Source organism: Lactuca saligna, chromosome 4, assembly GCF_052625555.1.
Source record: "Lactuca saligna cultivar CGN05327 chromosome 4, ASM5262555v1, whole genome shotgun sequence".
NCBI classification, from domain to species: domain Eukaryota; kingdom Viridiplantae; phylum Streptophyta; class Magnoliopsida; order Asterales; family Asteraceae; genus Lactuca; species Lactuca saligna.
In genome coordinates this window covers 33219480-33242364 of record NC_136420.1, presented here as the reverse complement: position 1 = coordinate 33242364, position 22885 = coordinate 33219480, and the positions used below count along the sequence as shown (strand labels likewise).

The 22885-nt window shown below is 35.1% G+C and overlaps 1 protein-coding gene across 1 annotated transcript; it reads left to right on the top strand.

The window, feature by feature from the left end:
- Positions 1-16161: 16161 nt before the first annotated feature.
- Positions 16162-22219, top strand: LOC145041546 (uncharacterized). Its single transcript, XM_078989666.1, has 2 exons — positions 16162-17713; positions 21804-22219. Exon 1 carries the CDS (start codon positions 16298-16300, stop codon positions 17672-17674), a length of 1377 nt encoding a protein of 458 aa, XP_078845792.1. The 5' UTR covers positions 16162-16297; the 3' UTR covers positions 17675-17713; positions 21804-22219.
- The last annotated feature ends 666 nt before the right edge of the window (positions 22220-22885 follow it).

Below are 22885 nucleotides of genomic sequence, written 5' to 3'. Positions count from 1 at the left end.
AAATGTGACTTTTCTTTATTCGTAACTTATGGAAATCTTTATGAGTTTTATGAACCTTAAAAGTGACTTTTCATATAACTTGAGGACAAGTTACAAAAACACATTTTATGATCAACTCTTGGATTAATTTGGATTGAAAACATATTATCACATAACTTTTCTATTAATCTAAGCAACTCATAAGAACAAGATAATTCAAATCAAACTTTTTCATGAAATTAGCCTAACAATTAAACTAATACAAAACATGAATCTTTTGACAATTATCTTTGAAATTGGATTAGCATGAACATTATCACATCAAAAATAGGTTTACAAGTCCAAAAACAGCTTAGGGTAATGTTCCTAGTCCAATTCCAGCCAAAACAGTCGAAGATACGTTGTCTGGGGGTCCAACTCATCGAGTGCATGAACCAACTCGATGAGTTGGATGGTTTTACTCTTGGACTCGTCGAGTCCCTTTATGGACTCGGCGAGTCTGCTATTCAGACAGCAACAAACTTCGATTTTTCAGCAATTTTAGCAGGTATAACAAGAAAACAAGCCTAGGCTCTGATACCACTATTGGGTTTTGAGCATTTTAACACTCTTAAGGTGTACATGCAACCCTAAATACCTTGGATCTATGTTTTCTCTATTATACATGTAAATGTCAACTTTCCAAGGTATTATCCTAACTAGCATACAATCTTGTGTACTTGCATAACAAAATAGATAGAATACATACCTTTTGATGTAGCTTGATTCCATGGAGCTCAAGATCCTAGTGCCTCAATTATGACACCTCAAATGGTTCACACAACATAAAATACATTTAGAATAACTTGAGAGAAATGAAACACTTCATGAAATCGGCTAGCCCTCACCATTCTTACATCGTGGCCGATTTTTGGGAAGAATATGATGCTTATATAATGTGTCACAATTAGGGTTACACCATGTAAACCCTAATTGTCATGGATTTCCATTTCTTGGATCCATGGATTCAAAAACACCATGGAGCATCCATGGAATATCCTATGGGTTTAGCCCAACTTGATAAACAATGGAGTATTAGCCCGTTATACAAGTATGGATGATTTACAGAATCAACCCATATATTTAATTAGTCTCCTTTTTAATCACTTAATTAGTTCCAAATTAATTATTGATCAATACTAATTAAATAATATTATTAATATATTAGAATTCATAATATATTAATAAACCTTACGTGTTATTTCTCTCATTTTAGTCTATCCAAATGCATGATGTCGTGCAACCCAAATGGACCATGCCAAGTCGGGTCAAGTATATACCAATTATAGTTATGGACTTAGACACTAATCCAAAAAGAAGAGGCTATGGCTTCATCATAGACCCAGTATTCCATCTTTCATAGATATCCATCACAAAATTTCTTCACAATCGGGATCTGTTTCATCTGATTTGTTGGAGGCCATATGACATTTATGAAACTCGTTTTGGTCTTTGGGTCAAACACATCCTTGGCTCTCTTCAGAAAAGATTCAACGGTTTTCATCCCATCAAATTGTCTCTTAACTTGGTTTTTCAAGAAGAGTTTGAAGTCTATTCCACGAGGATCATTAATTGGATTGGAGAATGGGGCTTTTGAGAGCTCAGTAAGATCCACCTTGGTCAGAGAAGAGATATCATTCTTGTCTTTGTAATATTCAATGTTACCACCCTTGCACTTGATCAGCCAACAATTTAATTTATCGTGAAAACCCCGCATACGAATCAATGACCGGTTACTGTATATATCTCTGAACCGCCTTTTTCTGAGATCCGTTAGAGTGAGTTGGGGTTGGTCTCCACGAACATTCTGATCAGAATTTTTCATGAAGATCCATTTCCCCTTCTTCTAAGAAGATACCGATTGTCGGGCTTGCTTAAGAGTAACTGTTTGAGGCGTTTGAGTTGGTTCTGTTTCAAATTGGTCAACGAATCTTGTGGTTCCGACTGGAGGATTATTATCAAGCTGACCATATTGTGATGTATTGGCTGGGGCAGATTGAGAGGTCTCGACTGCCTGTGGATCTTCGACTGTAGTCTTGAACTTGTCACCAAATTCTGTAATAAGCTTATTTTTCAATTCATAGTATCCATCTGTCAGGGCTCCAAGGTTTAGTTGCAGAGTAGAGATTTTTTTTGACATTAATGTATTTTCTTCTTCAAGTTCAGAAACTCGAACGTCGAAGTTTCCAATCAAAATGTCTTTTTCAATAATCTTCTAGTTCAATACTCCTATCTCTGATCTTAGATCAGAAATCGATGGATCCGCTCCCCTTACACTTCCTTCCCAAATAGATATGCCTTTGCCTCGGGTAGAAGGATCAAAATCTTGTTACGCCAATAACCTGGCAAGCCTCTCAGAGGCAGCATTATACACAAGTATTGGTGGAGAGGAACCCCCAGGAGCTGAAGAGCTCCCGACTTCATGAGAAGATCAAATAACACTTAGACCCTCTTTCAACACTTGACTTTCTTTAGGGGTTTGTTGGGGTGGTGTTGCAGTAGCAGTTGATTGTTGAACATGTGGTGCTTGTTCCCTTAGAAGCACTCCCGGCCTAGGATCAACATTTCTTCTCTTGATTGGAGGCTGGGAGGCCTGTGTCAAAATTAGATCACCTTCAGATGGAAAGGATGTTGGAATATCAACTGGAATGGGAGCAATCCTTGAAGTTGTATCCATATTAGTTGAAGGGTCGGCCATCTGAATAGAAGTTGGAGGCGTTTTCTTGAGAACATCACCATATCCCTTTGTCTCCGTTGCAGTTTATGCAACATCATTAACACTGTCGAAGAAAGCATCGAGGTCTTCACTGCTTAGCCTTATATCATGACTTTAATCAAGACCGAAGAATAAATCGTCATTATCATAACCATAAAGATCTCCACCAAGATCCATAAGCTCTTCATCATCATCCTTATTGTCACCATCATCATCATCATTCCCTTCCACATTAACCATTGGAACATATTCATCAGCAATGATTGCAACTGGAGGAACACGCTCATCTTCATGCTATGAGGCTATAATAACGTCGTCTTCAGTATCTTCATTGTCAGATGAGCTTTCCGATTCAGATGCATCATTCATTTCAGCAAACTGCCCGAACTTTTCCAGAGGAAATTTTCCTTTAAATTAAAACTTTATACCTTTTCGATTCTATTTCATCAATCCAAAAGTGTTTGCTCCCAAGGGCTTCAAGTCAAAGGTTTCTCCTTTTCTCTCAAACTTTGGATATTTGTTGTCAAAGTTCATTTGAAGAAACCGCATGAACATTACAAACTTGTCTTTCCTTTTTCCTTCCACGTTGTTAATAATTTCGGTCAAGAGGTATCTGGAAAAGTTGAAATCGAGACCCGCAAGAAGAGCAGAATGGCACCAGTGTTTTGCAGTGAGATCTCATCAGCGTCGACTCTCTTGCCAGAGATACAGATAATAAAGGAGTGTGCCAGAAATCTCGAATAAGGATGCAGCACCTTCTTTATAGTAGGGGGAACACTCCCTCATATCCCATCCTTTAAACTACTTCTTCTGTATGTTCCATGGATATCTCGGTAGGAAACCCGGGCTGGTCATTGATCTGTAATGCTTCCCGAATGACTTGTTCATAAACATCAATCTTCTTTCCATTTATCATTGATTCCACAGTGTCTTCATTGTTTTCTCTTTTATGCACCAAAGCTTTGTTCCATAAGTGCTTTATCAGATCTTGACATATGATGGGATTAGTTCTGAAAGTGTGTGCAAGACAGTACTTTCTGACTCCATGGATCATAGAGTTGAACTCCTATTGCACAGCTGGTGGATCAAATAGAAAAGCAGCTATATTTTGATTGTGAGAAAATTTCAGGTCCACCATTTAATCTGCACCAACCAAGCCAAGTGAAAAAACTAATGATTTAATCAATTAAAATTAAGTTTCTCATTTTTTAAATTATTTGGCCTTAAAAAAAATATTAAAATGAAAAGCATGTTTTATGGCCAAAAACAGGTTCACGGTCATAAACGGGTTCATGGCCGTAAACGTTAGCCCTGTCGAAAATACCCGAATTACCCGCCCGATTTTTTCGGATATCGGGTAAATTTTTCCGGGTAATCGGGTTACCCGATTTTTTTTCGGGTCGGGTAAAGGGTACATTTTTTGGGTTTCGGGTATACCCGAATTACCCAAATTATTAAATTTTTTTTTTGTAGAGCTTGTACTATATAGTAAGTATTTGATCACGCTTAAACTAATATCATTATTATAAAACATAAATATATTTATTATGACAATACGACACTAACAATATTAAAAGTAATTTTTATATATCATTACGTTCTTTAAAACATAATTGTTTTCTATATTATAGTTTTTATTACAAATAACAAACTCATTATTTTGACGAAACTTTAGAACATGACAAAACTTATGACTACATTTATCTTAAACATTTTAAACTTTTAAATTAAGATCTTTAGGTATTTGTTTTTTTAACATCTTATTAGATTAGATTAAGTCGTTAAAAAAATACTTGATATCTCATGTATTATTGAGTAGAAAATCTCAATATTCAAAGCTTGAGTAACTTCGTTTATGTCTCGTTTGTTTATATAAACAAGACTAATAAAGCACGACGTATTTATTTCATTAAATTTATTTTTATGTGAAATTCAAAAAAAAAATCATATATTTCGGGTAATACCCGAATCACCCAAACCCGACCCGATACCCGAATTACCCGAATTTAGTTTGGGTAGGGTAACGGGTAATTTTTCTAACATGAAAAACCCGAATTATCCGACCCGAATTACCCGAAACCCGAAAAAATTACCAGTTCAACACCCCTAGTAAACGTTGTTCATATGCTGATAAACAATTTTGCTCCAATAAACATGATCAATTTGCAAGAAAAATAACTTTGTGGGGTTCGCCTATGTAGTACCTACACGATTCAGGGATCAATTTCAGACAACAACAACGAAAAATTCATGAATCGAAGAGTGTGGCCGTGAAGAGTTGAGAGAATATGAGGAGGGTTTGCGGTCGTAAACAAAGAATGAGAGAGAAGAGTGTGTACAGCCGGAAACCATATATTCATACCTTGGATCTTCTCGGCCCATGTTTAATGGGCTGCAAACCCAATAAGCTTCAAACTCAAACCCAATACATCCAAAATTTCAAAAATAAGACATTTTGAGGACGTCAAAATTAAAATTAAAATAAAATAAAATCCAAAAAATTTAAACTAAACTAATTTTGACTAATTTTTTTTTTAATTTTTAGAAAATAAAATAAAATAAAAAAACGAGTTTCTTTTCACCATTTCTAATATTCTATTTTTTTTTTTTTTGGGGGGGGGGGGGGGGGGGCGATCAAAGTTTTAGGACAATTTTAATCCGTTTTTTAGTACCTCCACATTCATGAAAAGATGTGGTCAATCATTGTTATTGTGGTCCTTTTAAACATAAAATTTTTGAGAGATGTGGACATACTACAAGTGACAAGACATTTGACCCTATGATCCTAAATAATATTCCTAAAAGACCATTTAACTGACGACGACTACATATATTGTTGTCCACCTAAATTTAGCAGCGAGATCTACAGACAACCTATTGAATGTTCAATTTTAGATGAACTAGAATGTGTTTCCCGCTTCCTGACATACTTCGGTAATCAGTAACTTCTAGAATATTCCTTACTTTAGATAAGCAGACAATTATTAGGAGGGAAGTCAGATTTAGAATGCATATGTTCTACACCCAGGTCGGATCTTCCAATCACACAGAGGGATAAACATATGACTAACTGGATAGAGGGATTGAGAAATAGAATGGTACATATGTCATGTTCCAGGTCGGATAAGAACTTATCACGCAAAGGTGACAGCATATGACTAACAAACAGAAAGAATTTTCATAGATAAGAAGATGCATAGAAATAGAGTTACATATGTTGCAGTCCAGGTCGGATCTCCTGATCACGGGGAGGAGGAAACATATGACTAACAGAAAGAAAGCAAGAAAATAACTTTCTACAGATCTACTTTATCGGAATTCCCCAGTCGCCCTATCAGTACCGGAATTAAGGACATGCGTCCATACATCAAGTTAAAGATATGCCACAGTTCTAGATACTGATTACTTTAGAGTAGCCTACAGATTCCCATGTATATCTCACTGCTCAATCTACCTGAGCATCGTATTCTTAGACCAAATGGAACTATCTAAGTCAATTACTTGTTAAGTCCTTTTAAATGTCAATCTATATCTAGTCTGGTCCATTTAAATATTCCGTGCCTACCAACACATCGAACACAGAGCCTAGTCAGTTTAATGTTAGTACCTTACACAAATTAAAATTTTCCTGTTATCACTAAGTTGATATCACTTTCCAACACATCACCTGCAGACAGACTATCATAAGACACTATTTTTGGATTTTTCATATTTTCTGAAAAAAAAAAACAGAAATAACACAATTTTTAGATTTTAGAATTTTATGATTTTTGTTTTGTTTTTATTCCTCCCCCTAAATTTGTGCATAGGAGAGAAAGGAAAGTAAATAAGCAAATTTAAACTAACCTAAAACAAAAATCAGTCCTCAAAACATAGCATTTTTAGAAAGTCCACAAGCGCATCGAATCGAGCTTTGTTAAATGGTTTTGTGAACAGATCCGCCACATTATTATCAGTGTGGATCTGCTCCAACCGAATGAGCGAATGCTCATAACAATCTCTGATAAAATGGATTTTGATATCAATGTGCTTGGTTTTAGAGTGTTGGACAGGGATTTTGGCTATTTAGATTGCAGGATCGTTATCAAAGAAGATGGGAGCTTCAAGAAAAATCAAACTGTAATCCAACAGCTGATGTTGAATCCAAATGACTTAAGAGCAACAGGCAGAAGCAACAACATATTCCGCCTCCGCCGTTGAGGTTGAGACAGTTTGTTGTTTCTTGCACTGCCAAGACACCAGACGGTCGCCTAAGAATTGACATCCCCCGGAAGTCGATTTCCTGTCAAGTTTAAAACCTCCATAATTTCTGTCATCGAATGGATATAAATCAAAATGAGAATTTTTAGGATAGCAAAGTCCTAGTTTTAGGATACCTTTGAATACCTAAAGATTCTTTTGACTGCAATTAAATGAGAGAGTTTAGGATTAGCCTGATAACGTGCACACTGACTGACTGCGAATATGATGTCGGGTCTGCTCGCATTCAGATACATCAGGGATCCGATCATCGATCTGTATTCTGTCTGATATACGAATTCACCTTCAGGATCTGGAGAAAACAGGGGTCGCTCTGCCATCAACGTCAAGTCAGATTTGGAGTCTTTAAACCTGAACCTCTCAAGCATGTCTTCAACATATTTTCCTTGATGTAGCAGGATTCTGGTTGAATCTTGACGGACCTAAAAACCCAAAAACATGGTCATTTACCCCAAGGATCTCATCTCGAATCTCTTCTTCATAATGGTCTCGAACTCGGTGCACAACTTTGAACTCGTTGAACCAAAAATGATGTCATCAATATAGATCTGAACAAGAATTATGTCTCCATATATATGCTTGATAAAAAGCATCTGATCAATCGTGTCTCTGATATAACCATGCTCGAGAAAATGATTTGTTAGGGTAGCATACCAGGCCCGAGGAGCCTGATGTAACCCATACAGAGCCTTGTCTAATTTGTAGACTTGATTTGGAAACTTTGAGTTGACAAAACCAGGAGGCTGATCAACATAAATTTCTTCTTTCATGGCTCCATATAGAAAGGGAGTCTTAACATCCATCTGATAAACTGTGAACCCCATGTAGGAGGCATAAGCCAGAAAGATACGAATAGCTTCAAGGTGCGCTACAGGAGCATACAATTCAGTGTAGTCAAGTCCTTTAATTTTACGAAACCCACAAACGACCAAACACAAAAAGTTTCGCACAATTACCCTACAGTCATCTTGCTTGTTGCGGAACACCCAATGTGTGTCCAAAGACTTTTTTTTCCCTTTGGCAGCTCAACCAATTTCCAAACCCCTAGTTTCTCAAACTGATTACGTTCCTCGTGCATTGCATCAACCCAACTAGGCTGATTTAGTGTCATTTATACGTTCTTTGGCTCTATCTGAGAGATGAAACAAGTGTAGAAATGTGTGTTGAGATCTCCACTATGGATCCTCTTTTTGACTTTGTCGCCTAGTTGACCAATAACGTTTTCGATCGGATGATCGCGTTGAAGTTTGGTGGGGATTTCATGGATGATATCATTGAGTGTGACAGGAAGGTTATTGATATTGATAAGTCTGTCATCTGCTAATTCATCCACCTTAGACGATCTTGAACCATGAGAGGTGCTTTCCACGTACTCTTTTGCAATCGGCTTGGGAAAGAGAAGCTCCATGAAAGTGTGAGTAGCAGCGGAAGTATCTCTGGTCATTAACTCTCTTTCAGCAGGAGTGAGTCGAGTGACTTTAGCATCAGGATTGATTCTTTAACTAGGAGAATCTAAAGAAGTTCTTGGAACAGTGTCATCCACCCTAGGAGTCGTAGAAGGCACCGAAGGTGGTCTGTACACAACATCTTCCTCTTCATCTTCAATAACAACATTTGTACCTAAGCAAGAACCTGACACATCATCTGAAAAACACATTAAATTATTTAAATAAAGAAGTGTAATCAAATAACCAGTCAGAACCGACACGGGCGTCTGTCTCATTCTCCTCCAACCAGTGCACGTCGAAAAATTCAACAATCTGCCTGGTTTTCTAGTTGTAGACGCGGTAAGCAGTGCACGCAACATATCCCACAAAGTAACAGTCATCAGCCTTCGAGTTGAACTTGGGGTTGGACTCTAAGTGAAGGAGGGTGCAAGGACATCCAAAAATTCAGAAGTGAGCAACGGATGGGTTGTGATTGTATAGAATTTCATATGGGATCTTCATTTGGGCTTTGTTGATCAGGACACAATTCTAGACATAGCATGCAATTTTGATCGCATCTGACCAAAAGAAGACCGGAAGTTTAGAATCACAGAGCATCGTACTTGCGGCGTCCATTGGTGTACGATTGCATCGTTCAGCAACACCATTTTGTTGAGGTGTGCGGACAACACTATACTGACGCATTATACCCTTTTCGGCACATAAATGATCGAGAACAACATTCTTGAATTTCGTGCCATTATCCATTCTGAACGCCTTCACTTTCTCATTAGTTATATTTTCAATCATAACCACGAACTTCTTGATCAGATCAACAATTCCACTCTTATTGGATAGGAAGAAAACCCAAGTGAACCTCGAGTAGTCATCTATCACAACCAAGAAATAGGAGCTCTTGTTGATGCTAAGACCGTTGACCGGACCAAATAAATCCATGTGCAACAATTGGAGAGCCTTATTGATTGAGTTTATTGTCTTTGGAAATTAGAGCTTGCGATGATGCTTTCCTTGTGCACATGCCACACATTTTTCAAAAGTAATAAAGTCTTTGACAGGGTGGCCACACACTATCTCATTCTTGGCAAGACGATTTAGGTTCTTGGCGTTTGCATGACCGAGTTGACGGTGCTAGAGCATCGCATTATGTTCGAAGACTTTAGAGAAGAGACATGTGACTTGCTCCAAGATATTATGATTCATGTCTATGATGTAAGGCATTCTTTATCGGTAAAGTGAGTTGAGTAGCCTTTGTCGCAGATTTGAGAGACACTCAATAAACTATGCTTTAACTTTGGAGCGTAGTTGACGTTCTCAAAACTCAGCACTCCATTTGTAACAGTTCCTCTTTGTGTGATCTTTCCGCCTTCTCCTCCCACGAAGGAAACATAACCCTCATTGAAATTTTGAATGTCATGCAGTTGGGATATGTCTCATGTTATGTGCCTGGAATAACAACTTTCGACATACTAGTGTCTGACGACATTCCTCCGTAGTTGTTCCTGCACGATGCATGAGATTAGTTAGATTTTGGCACCCACGTCATATAAACACTGGGTTTTCCCTTTTTAGCAACCAAATTTTTTTTTTCACTTTTTGATTTTGATTTATCACCAGATACACATGCAGAAGACTCTGATGATTGGACATTTAAATTCTTGGGCACCCATTGGTATTTAGTTTTAGAAACATTTATAGGTGATTTTGAAATAGTTTTCTTTTGTTATGATCGTTTGGGTTTTGTGACATCCCCAAAATCACGGCCAGAAAAGACCGATTTGTTTATGCTTTGTTTTATAAAATCAGAGTAATCTTTTGATTAAAAGAGTTGCGGAATTTGTTCCCAAAATAAAATATGATAAAATTTATCAAAACATTTCTCAAAGAGAATGTATTTTCATTAAATAATAAAACCTTGGGATGTCATGTTCGATACAGACCAAAAGCATAAACAATATAAAATAAATCTTACAACAGTTATTTATGACTACTGATCTATAATCCAAAATCTCTCGTCAAGTCCACCAACTTATACTCGTGTGCCATCACCTGTAATGTAACGAAAACTGAGTGGGTCAGCCTTGGGAGCCTGGTGAGCATATAGGGTTTTCAACCCACAATAATATAATTATTATATGTAATCAACAAACAATCAACCCAATTACCCAACCCCATTATCTTCTTAAGGTTTTACCCTAAGAACCAACTATCCTTCAATTCATTTATTCGTAAGAAATTTGGCATGAATTCCATTTGCTGCCAAAGCTTATTTATCAAGTACTAAATCCATAGTTATCTGGCGCTAACTCCATAGTCACCAAGTTCACTTAACAAGCGCTAACTCCATAGTCGCCAAGGCTTACTCAACAAGCGCTAACTCCATAGTCGCCAAAGTTTACTCAACGTGCGCTAACTCCATAGTCGCCCAGGGTTTACTCAGCGTGCGCTAACTCCATAGTCGCCAAGATTCATCAAATAGGCACGAAGTCACATCGTCGCCAAGGTTTATACAATAGGCGCTAACTCCATAGTCACCAACTATTACATCTACCTATGTTCTACCCAACAATTTTGTAGATATAAATACTTACACAGTTTAAACCATTTAACACCTATATACAACTCCAATTTCCATGCCCATCTCAAATAGACAAATAACATATAAACACATAGCACGTATCTCATAGCAAATACGTCATATTTAAGTGTTAGAAGAAAGTAACTACACACTCACACATATAAATAACAATAAACTTAATACACTCAAACCATACTTGTATTATTATCGTGTTTACGAAAGGTAGTATACACTCACTTGATCAGAAGATGATCGGACAGCACTACGACTTGCAGAAGTAGTATTCTTTGGTAGATCTGGAAGATCTCCACAAAAATCGAACTTCTCGCGGGCAGAGCTTCGGCTCGGGAACCGCACTTCTCGGGATCTTCGGGATCTCGGGACTTGCTTCGGGGCTCGAGAATAATACCGGGGCTTTGGGGTATTTCTGGCATGCAAATCGATGCAAAACGGGAGAGAGAATGGAGAAAAATAGCAAAGAAGCCGACTGCCCTCGCATCCTATTTATAGGAGGCTGGAGCCTCGGAGTACGCGAGGCGTACAGGTCCGAAATCGTCACTGTGTTCGTCATCCGAAGCCACTTGATGCGAGTGTCGACATCCTCGGTGTACGCAGGGTGTACTTCGGATGAGTCCGATGACTCGTCCTCGGATAATACCGGATTTTTCAATTAAATTTAAATACAAATTATTTAATAAACTTCGGAAATTCATATCTTCTTCATACGAACTCCGTTTTCGACGTTCTTTATATCCACGCGAATTTGAGACTACGCTCTACAACTTTCGTTTAGACTCCGTCGGCTAATTTTGACTTTATTTTTATTATTTATTTTTAATAGGCCGGGACAGAAAATTTCGTTATAAATTCATAACTTCTTCGTTTAACGTCCGTTCTCACCTAACTTTTCGTCGTTTCGATACTAACAACGAGATCTTCGGTTCTCGTTTAGATCACTAAGACTAAATATCGCTCTAATGTAAATTTCACTTTTTACGTCATTCAGCGTTGTGCTGGTTCTCTCGCGAAACTTTAACAAGTCATAACTTCTTCGTTATAACTCGGATTTTGGCGTTCTTTATATGCACGAAAACCTTGTAACATATACTACAACTTAGTTAGGATTATTCATCCTAAATAATATTCTATCAAAAAGTCATTTTTGACGCTTATTGTTTCTAAATTGACTAGCCCTGATCTACGGGCGTTAGAGGTTTCCATCTAATGTTATGTGCCTGGACAGTTATGATCGTTTGGGTTTCCATCTAGTATTTTCATGAAAAATTATTTTATCCTTTTTAAGCTCGACCCGCTTTTGTCATTATTTACATTCCAATCACCATCACGGGAACAAGGTCACGAGAGTTTTCTTATGAAAGATCTTCCTCGCGACTCGTTCTTTCTTTTGTGCGTATGAAAAGGAACAAATGCTCAATTTGGACAATTGAGAGCAATATGTCGAGCAGTTCCACAGTTAAAACATGTTTGTTTCTTAGCATAAGAACTGGTACCACTCTTCTCTGGTCTATTATTCTTATTTAATCCCTTATTCTTCCCACATGTGCATGTGCAAGACTCAGGTGGTGTGACATGTGTGGGTGGAGTGGATGTGCTTGTCACAGAAACATCCGATTTAGCAAATATATCACCACACTTAACAAAAACAACTGGATCAACAGACTTTGACACATAATCATCACAAATCAAAACATCAGTTTTAGAAACAAAAGTAGCAGTGTATGAAATAGAAACATCAGACACACTATTATTATCAGACACACTCTTCTCTGTTGCATGCTTGCCCTGACCTATAGGTTAATCAGCATAGGAAGTAGAAACGTTAGTATCCTTTTCCCTAGCAATACTTTCCGTCACGGATACAACAAGTTTGCCATCCTCAAGAAATTCTTCTCTGTCCATCTCTTCGTGGGTCAAAGGGATAGCAGTGTAATTGTGATTGAAAGGAGGAGGGACACACTCATACCCTAGACCTACTTGTTTCTTGTCTTTCCATCTCATTTGTTTCTCTATCATAGTCTCAACTCTTTTACTTGACACATCAAACTTTTTAAAGTTAAAATCAACATTTTCAAAACAAGTTTTTAATGTGTCGAGTTCCTCAGTTACAGTGGCAAGTTGTTTCTTAATAAAATTGTAGTTCTCACACTTGTTACTGTACTATTCCTATAATTTCCTAAAGTCCTTAGTCTTGGCCTCTAATTATTATTTTAGTGGTTTTTCCCTTCCTAAGGTTATATCCCTCGTATTTTAGGTCCTCATTCTCTTTACGCAGTAGTTCAATCTGTTCACGTAAAAATTTAACAGTATCAATACAAGTTTGAGAATAGGAATTTTGACTGACCTCTTTCCTTTCAGGTTCAGGGGTAGTGGACACCATGAAAGCAATTTGTAATTCCATTATCTCTGCTTCTGGATCTTCTTCATCTTTCTCTTTATGGATGTCACTGATTTGGGCCAAGTAAGCATTTTCAAGTCCAAAAATGTTTAGGGCCTGAATTTGATCCTCCCAGTCAAATGACTAAGCTACCATCGCTAGATTCGTAGTTTCGTTGTTAGAAGCAGCTCCCCTGTTGTTTCCCACAAGCACCATCGTCCTTTCATTATTCACTCTACGATCAGGTCTCAGACAGTCATGAGAAAAATGACCAGGCTAAACATCTTAGCTTTCCCTTGTTGAAACCAACTTTCTTCTTCGCATTCATTCCTTAATTGTTCTTTCCTATTTTCTTTGCAAATTGCTTGGCCTTGAACACTTCCATTGCGATCTGCCAAGTGATGTCCATCTCCTTTAGATCCTCTGGATGAATTTGATCTAAATCAGCAAAAGAAATATGTGGAGGTAACTCTCCAGCCACAAAAGCATTGTAGCAGTTCACCAACCTAGAAGCAAGAGCCATGTTCTCTTCGGCTTCTTTGGGAGCAGAGGTAGGAGCATGGGCTTTTGATGAGGAGGCTGCATATGGATAAGGCATGGATGGTTGAACAACCTGGGATGGTGTTTGTGGAGCAACAAAGGCTTAATTTTGTGGAGCAGGTGCAGTAAAGGATGAAAAAGCACTATTGGATGAAATCCCAAGGTTTGCAGTAGAATAAAAATTCACATGGTTGATTTCTCTTTGTTTGTCATCAATACCACATGCTTTGATGATTGCCATTGTTTCCGCAAATCTGAGTCAATTGAGATATTTTGTCTTTTTGATAGCTGAGACATTCATGTCCCATGACTTTGGGAGAGACTTAAGCAGCTTCTTGTTAATTTCTGATTTTGGCAGAGAGATTCCGGCTGAACTCATCTCAGTGGTAAGTGTGATAAAACGTTGTAGTTGAGCTTCCAAAGATTCTCCAAGAATGTGATTGAACATGTTGAACTTCTGTCTCAGCATGTCCTGGCGGCTTTGCTTCATATCCTTATTTCCTTCATACACTTCAATTAAAGCTTCCCATAAAGCTTTGGCTGAGTCATATTCACGGAAACCTTGAGCAGTCTCCGAAGATAATGTCATTGTAAGTGTAGCCAGAGCCTTCTCTTGTTCTTCGATTTTCTCGAAATCTTCATCGGTATAGTTTGCGAAGTCTTTATCAACAATGGTTCCATTCTCCAGAGTGGTAGTGATTCTGACTGGACCCCTCAGAATACCATGCAAAATCTTGAAGTCCTTCATCTTGATTTACTTTTCCATTCGATATTTCCATTATGGGAATCCTTCTGCTGACAGAAGACGTGAGATTCTGGTAGTGGTTCCAATAATCGAGTCTAATTCCTGATGAGCTGTCAAGTTTTGTGATTCCATTTTTTTTTAATTTTCTGAGTTTTTCTTAATTGACTGAAGATAAAAGTTTGTAAATTGTTGATTCCATTCCAGCTTCGGGAACAACTTTCTTACAATCTTCTAACATTCATAACCTTTTCGTTTCTAACCCGTTTTCTATGATCGTTATCTCCATGCGAATGTGAGAACATACTCTACAACTCTTTTAAGTCATTTTCACTGGCTTAATATGAGACTTAATCTATTAAGTCACTAACTTGGTTAAAAAATATAAAAATACTCATTTTATCCTTTTAGCCAAAATGCATTTTCTCATGCACTTTTTATCTTAAACTTACTCATCTAACCTCTTACAAGTGACTTAGACTTATCTTGACCATTTTCATGAAGTTACAATTTCATAAACTTGCTAAATTATTATAATTGATCATTTTGCCATTTTGGTCTATAGTTGACTTTAGTTGACTAAAAGTCAACTCTCTTTAAATTTCGAGTTCTTACAAGTGTGATACAATAAGCAATTGGAGTGAAGATGAAACATTTAACTCTATCCATATATTTAAAGGTTCAATGAACGTGTTCCATCAATATATTCAAAGAAATTCCAAGATATGCTCAAACGGAATTCATTATGAACTTCGTTCCAACTTGGTTGAACATAATTCGTCGAATAGCAATCATGTATGAAAATTTTGTTATTGTAAATATTATGGTGCATGATTGTTTAATTTATTAATTATATATTTACTTTACTTTTCTACAATTAAAGGAAATTATGTATAGTTCTATAAACTATTTATTTATTTTAGTTAATTTTTAGTAGATTGTTTAATATAAAATTATATGAAATCTATGACTGATATTACTGGATCATAAAAATTATATGAAAACATAGAGTGTTTATAAAGACTTTTGAGTCTTTAAAAAAAACTCTCTTCTTTTGTTATAACGAATAAACTAATACCCTTCTATCTTTTCTCAAAATTAAAATTATGCATTTTTACAGGTGATTATTCGAACACTGTATAATAAGGAAGTAGGAACCATAATCATAATTATACAACCAACTGCAAAATTTTAATTAAATCATATGTAACTATAAAAGATGAAGGCGAATAACAGATCTTAGCCCTACCTTTCTTTTTTGGGATTCAGCTTTCCTTCCCTCTGATGAAACCTCTCACAGACTTTGCTTTCTGAGAAGCCACTGGTAAAGATAAGCTTTAAACGGAGCTTCCCTTCTGACATTTTCCGGCCTGCTTCTGCTTATATACATATACACAGTTGTATCTATATGTTTGTGTGTCTGTCTGTATACATGGCTACAAAAGCCAAGCTAGTCATCAATACAAAGGACACTAGTTGACACCCCACCACACCTGCTCTCTCTCTCCAAATATATACCACTACTTTCTCTCTCTAAAACTGCACTAATTTCTCTCTCTAGATAAGATATAGTTGGATTGATTTCAAGGTATGAAAGCTGGGTATGGAGGTGGATGAAATTCAAAGACAGGTGCGTAAGTTTCAAAGGGTTTCGTCTAATGGTAGTACTACAACTACTGACAATTCTTCAAATCCGCAAAAGATAGCTACCCATAAAGGGAATTTGGAGTTGCAGAAGTTTGATGATGGTGGTGGAGGTGGCGGCGGCGGAGGAGGAGGAATAGATGTTGTTGTAGGTGGAGGAGGTGGTGGTGGTGTGGCGAGGCTTTGTGGATGGCCTTCCTCCCGGATTGTTAGGGTTTCTAGGGCATCCGGAGGGAAGGATAGACACAGCAAGGTTTTGACATCGAAAGGACTCAGAGATCGTCGTGTCCGGTTGTCTGTCAGTACCGCTATCCAGTTTTATGATCTGCAAGACCGATTGGGGTATGATCAGCCGAGCAAGGCGGTAGAATGGTTGCTCAAGGCGGCATCTACTTCCATTGACGAGCTTCCTTCTCTTGACCCTTCGTTTTCCGGTGCCATCTCTCACACCCATCACCATCACCAGAATGAAGACAAGAAGTCGACGGGAAACAGTCCCGATTTTGAAGATCCAAATTACCAACAACAAAACAGTAATAATAATAATAATAATGTTTCTAAGGCGAAATCTCCGGCGTGTAGTAGTACATCTGAAACAAGTAAGGGGTCAGGGCTTTCGTTATCTCGATCGGAGAATCGGGTGAAAGCTCGAGAACGAGCGAGAGAAATGGCTTCGAAGAAGGAACGAGAGAAGGAAACTGATTCAACGAGGGCTGCTGTTTTGAATCAGGTCAATAGTATTTCGGAAAACTCGTCTTTCACGGATCTTCTCACCGGCGGCATTCACAGCAACACCAACGTCCGCCGTCACAGTCCAGAGTCAAGAACCCACTGGGCAACTCCGATGGATTATTTCTTCGCTCGACCTACACAACCTGCAACCCAACTAATCCAAATACCACAATTCAACATCACCGCCGGAGATAACCACCAACACCAACACCACAACAACAACCCACAACACCATTTCTCCTTCCTTCAAGACAGTTTCGTACCGGCGGTGACAACGGGTGGTGGTGGTGGAGGAGGAGAAAGTTACAATTTAAACTTCTCCATGACATCATCATCCGGTGGCACCCTTGCTCCGGGTTTCAGTAGGGGGACCCTTCAGTCCAATTTACCGTCTTCTCTTTTACCTCATCATCACCATTTCCAGAGGTTTCAGTCACCCTCCATAGACGGATCAACCTCCACAAATCTGCCCTTCTTCATCGTTCCAAACGCCGCCTCCGATCATTTCCCAGCAGCAGCCAGTTACCACTTAAGCTACGGCGGCGGTGGCGGAGATGGCGTAGGACGGCATTCAGATCATCACAAAGAAAAAACAAAGAACTGAGACTTCAATCAATGGCCTCTTTCCCCATCTACATCTTCGGTAAATCTCTTTCAAAATTTTCCATTTCTTGAATTTCTTCTCATATCTATATATACACACGCTTAAAGACTTCATTTGCATTTATTCCTGGAAGTAGGCGAAGCAATTGCATCTAGAAATGGAACTCTTTAGATCTTCAGTAACCCTAAAAAATTAGAATGTCGTTTTTGGGTAAAATCTATTTCATTTCCAGAAATTGCATCAATAAATTTTATTTCATGTCACCGAATTTAGTTATGTTGGATGATTTGGTTTATTCATGTAGATGAGACGTCTTCAATTAAATCTTGATTCATGGATAATCTTGATTTTGATCAACTAAATTATTTTAAATACACAATGGATGAAGTTTTGAAATTTGAAGGATCGTAAAATAACAAAAATTAATTATCAAATTGTGAAAATGGTATATTTCATACTTATAAAATAACAAAACAAAATTATATCGACAGTAAATAATCACATTTTAAATATCGTGTATATGAAGTTTGAAGGTCCATAAATAATAATTAATTTGTACAAAAATTCTTTTGCTTTTATCTCAAACACATAAATTGTAGATCTAACGTACATTTTTTAATTGTAATATCAAAAAAGATTCTTTAGATAGTACAAATATTTACAGTACATCTTTTCAATACCTAATTTTTAGAATAAAAAAAAATGATTGTCAAGTTTTTTTTTTAAAGTCTTCAAGAAACCTACATTTTAGATACTTCGTACATCACTCAATCTTACAAAAAATGAGAATTGATTTCTATCTAACGTATATAGGATTAGTATAAAGATGTCTTAACAACGTAAATTCCAAATAAAACAGTAGATTATTAAAAGCTTGATATGAAATATATATACTTAGTCTAAAACTCCCATTAATAATTAAATAAACTATTATAAATTTTTATTTTGTTGCATGAATGTGATATTAGTAAATTAATATATAATCTTCCTTATTTGGATTATATAATAGGATATAGTTAGGTGTTTGTTTTGTTGGGTTTATGGATTCATAGTTTGGTTTCCTTTAATTCAAGCATGTTTCTAAGAAAAGACAGGTGTTCGCTGTCCACTTTCAATCAATATGAACCCACTTTCATTAAAATTCCGACAGATTCCTTAATTATATAAAAAGTCCTTTTAATCATATTTAAATGTCTAAATGCCCAATGGCCATTATGTTTCACTGAACCCGAAATCTAATTTTGTTGCCGGCCGGGTCGCCCCGAGCCCTGCAGATTTCGAGCACTGGGAAAAAAAAGGGCACACACTACTACGCCGTTTTGTTTTAGGGTTTTGCTTTTTGATTAGCTTAGGTTAGGTGGGGCCTACATGATAGGTCAAAGCCATGCACGTACGGATGCGGTTTGATTGGTTTAAAAATGTGTATGAAATGACAAAAGTATCCCTCCGTCACCAAACATTGCATTAATTCTTGTTTGTTTTTTCACCTGGTTTTCTTAATTTCCTCATTGGCTCAATATTTCAAATATTTTATTTGTTCTTTTTCAAAAAGAAATGAGAATAAAGGGATTTGAAGTTACGTGTTATATGATTTTATTACTTATTAATATTGGGGTTGATTATAAAACTTAAAGGTTGCGATCAAATATTATCAATCTATAATATTCTTGATTGTTAAAAAAAGGAGATTTCTAGGAATTAATGAAATGGTTGCAACATTCCATTTATGAATTGGATTATGAGAAAAGGAATATATATCTACATTTAGGATTGAGTTGAGGGCATAACTGGTATTTTATCAGTTTTGGACATTTTTTCGTCAAGATTTTGTCTAGGCGACATTGATTGAAACATAAGATGGCATCTTTTGATGTTTCTCTGTAATTACGTGACCTATTCAAAACTTTCTCAATAATTGAGTGGCACATTTAAAGCTTTTCAAGAATTTTGGTGGCCTCGTTAGACATTGACCCTACAAAAACAAAAACAAAAACAGAAAAAACTAAAATATGAAATAGAATATAAGAGTTGAAAGAAATTAGGAAAACTTATTGTGACATGTTAAATTGGATTTTGCTTAACTTGTAATCTTAATTTAAATCTCCTAATGTACATCAATTGATTAAAACCAAGAACTTTTTTTTTTATAGATGTCACATATTTTGTTTTTCTCACTTATTTTACTTATAGAATATAAAATTACCTTTAGCATCTTAGATAGTACATCAACTCATAAAAAGTAAATTTTACCAGTTTCTGATGATTGCTTTTGATTCGTGAAATGGTTGCAACCCCATTCCAATTTTGTGAATTGAAATGTTGGTTATGTAGGTATATTGCTTCATGTCAAATCATAATAACCTTCAATGATCACGTGAATAATGAACTTTTTTATATATTGATGTCATAATAGAATTACTTTTCTGATTTTATAAAAAAATATTGGTCATCTAAGTACAGAATTTATTTTTTGGTATCAAGTAACGTCATAAGTAAGTATGAAAAAGGGAAAAGCCTTTTTTTTCTAACCCTCAGGAAACAACCTAATGAAATATGGAAATGTAAAAAGATTCATCACGGACAAATGACAACATAAAATTTCCACTTATTCGTTTTGTTGGTAATATAGTATTATTTTATTTTATTTAAAATTTTCTAAGATAATACTTTCCTTATAATAGGTACTCGAGGTATAATATTTTTCTTGTATAAGTTATTTTATGTCTATATTTATTTTGTGTTTCCCTTTAACATATCACAACTAACTTATTTTTTGAGGGTTTTTTATTTGTTATGTTTGTCAAACCAAAAAGCAAGATTATAAGTTATTTTTTTTAAACTTATTTATTTATTTTTGAAAAGCTAATTAAACTAGCTTTTTAGTGTGTTTTTATTTGTTATGTTTGTCAAACCAAAAAGCAGATTATAAGCTATTTTTTTAACTTATTTATTTATTTATTTTTGAAAAACTAATTAAACTAGGTTTTTAGTGTGTTTTTAAAATTTTCCGAATATACATTTAATTAATTATAAGAAAACTCATTCTTATAAATGACATTTATATCATTTTATATTTTCCAGTTATCTTGTCAACTAGTTTTTTTTTTTTTTACCAAACATCATTTTTATCAGATAACTCATAGTTTTTTAATTATAAGCTCGAGTTTTTTAAATTGTTATATTTGATAAACCAAAAAGTAGTTTGTAAACTTGTTTTTTAAAATACTACTTAAACTAGTTTTTCAAAAGTTTTTTTTTTTTTTTAATTTCCTAAATATACATTTAATTAATTATAAAAGACATATACTTCTAAATGCCTTTTTATATCATTTCATATATATTTCAGCTAACTTATCAACTAATTTAACCAAACATTAGTTTTTATTAGTTAGCTTATTCAACTAATATACAAACATAACTTTAGTTTATTTTGTGTTATAATCTAATATTATGCCTTGGCAGTTTTAGGGTCGACATCAAATACCACTAGCTGTAATTTTGAAATCAATAAATCTCTCGTGTTCTACCGTGGATGTAGTACAAATGTACAATTACCCTATTCATACGAACCAAGTAAAAGTTATGCGCTAATTATTCATTTTTTTGCATCTTTAATTGTGTGTTAGTGGTTAAAGAAATTATGACAATAAAGGTTTCTATTAACTACTGAATGATACAACCCCATAATATTTACAATTACAATCGATATATATATAGAGAGAGAAAAGACAAGGCCAAATACATCGATATATATATATATATATATATATATATATATATATATATATATATATATATATATATATATATATATATATATATATATATATATATATATGATTAGACATGATAAATGAGGCTGATCATGATACTGATGTAACAGTCCCTCCATCTTCACCTCCGCAGGGATATACACTAAATGAAGTTCCAGGCTAATTAAATAAATCCAGTGCAATTAATGAAACTTTTTACGATCTGCACATTCATAAACAATTTAAGGCCTTTTATCCCTATATAGACAGTGTGGATAAAAATTATTATCTCAACTGAATTTGGATAAAACGTATGTATATGTCTTTTTGCTATAACACTTGAAATGACGATTTTTTTGTGTGGTGTTATTTTCCAGGTAGGTACTAAAGATGGAGAAATGGCAACGAAATCAGTGGGCGATGAAATCTATTTATGATGATGACAATAATATCATATTTATGTATTAATTTATAAGTGGGTGATGATGATAAGTAAAATTAATTTGCAGTTGCGTTAATGGCAGTGCTTGATCATTGGTGGTGTGGAGGAAGGAAGATAGGCGAAACAACACGTATCGTCTCTTCTTCCTTTTGTTTGTAATCTTTGACATTCGATTGCCTGCAATGCAATGGCTTGCTTGTTGTGTGAGTGTGCCTTTTTGTGTCTCATTATTTTCTATTTTTCAATTTCAATCATGGATTTTTGTTCATGATCATATATACTCTAAAAGCTTTTAGTTTGAATTTCAATATGTATCCTTCATGCTTGTATATTATTATCCAGATTTACCAACGATGGATTATTGGCTTTAAACACACTATAAAATATAAATACATAGGTTGGTATTATAATGCTTAATTGTTTGTTGGGCTTAATTTTTTTATATTATATTATATATATATATATATATATATATATATATATATATATATATATATATATATATATATATATATATATATATATAGGGTTAGGTTCATTTGAGACGGCCTAATTTTGTGAGTCCGTGAGATTCATTTTTTTTAGTTAATTCAAGTTCCGAAAATAACATTTAAATTTTTTTTGATTTTTCCATTTATTTTTCATTTTAAAATTATTTTTAGAATATGTACAGTATAATATTCTATTTAGAATATTTCACGTATTTTTCAAAAAAAAAAAGGATTTTTTTTTAATTTTTTTTAGTTAATTCAAGTTTCGAAAATAATATTTAAAAAAAGAATTTTTATATTTTTCCATTTATTTTGCATTTTAAAATTATTTTTTAGAATATGTCAGTGTAATATTCTATTTAGAATATTTCACGTATTTTTTTAAAAAAAAAATGGGATTTTTTTTATTATTTATTTATTTATTTATTTTTTAGTTAATTCAAGTTCCGAAAATAATATTTAAAATTTTTTTTTTTGGATTTTTCCATTTATTTTACATTTTAAAATTATTTTTAGATTTGATCTC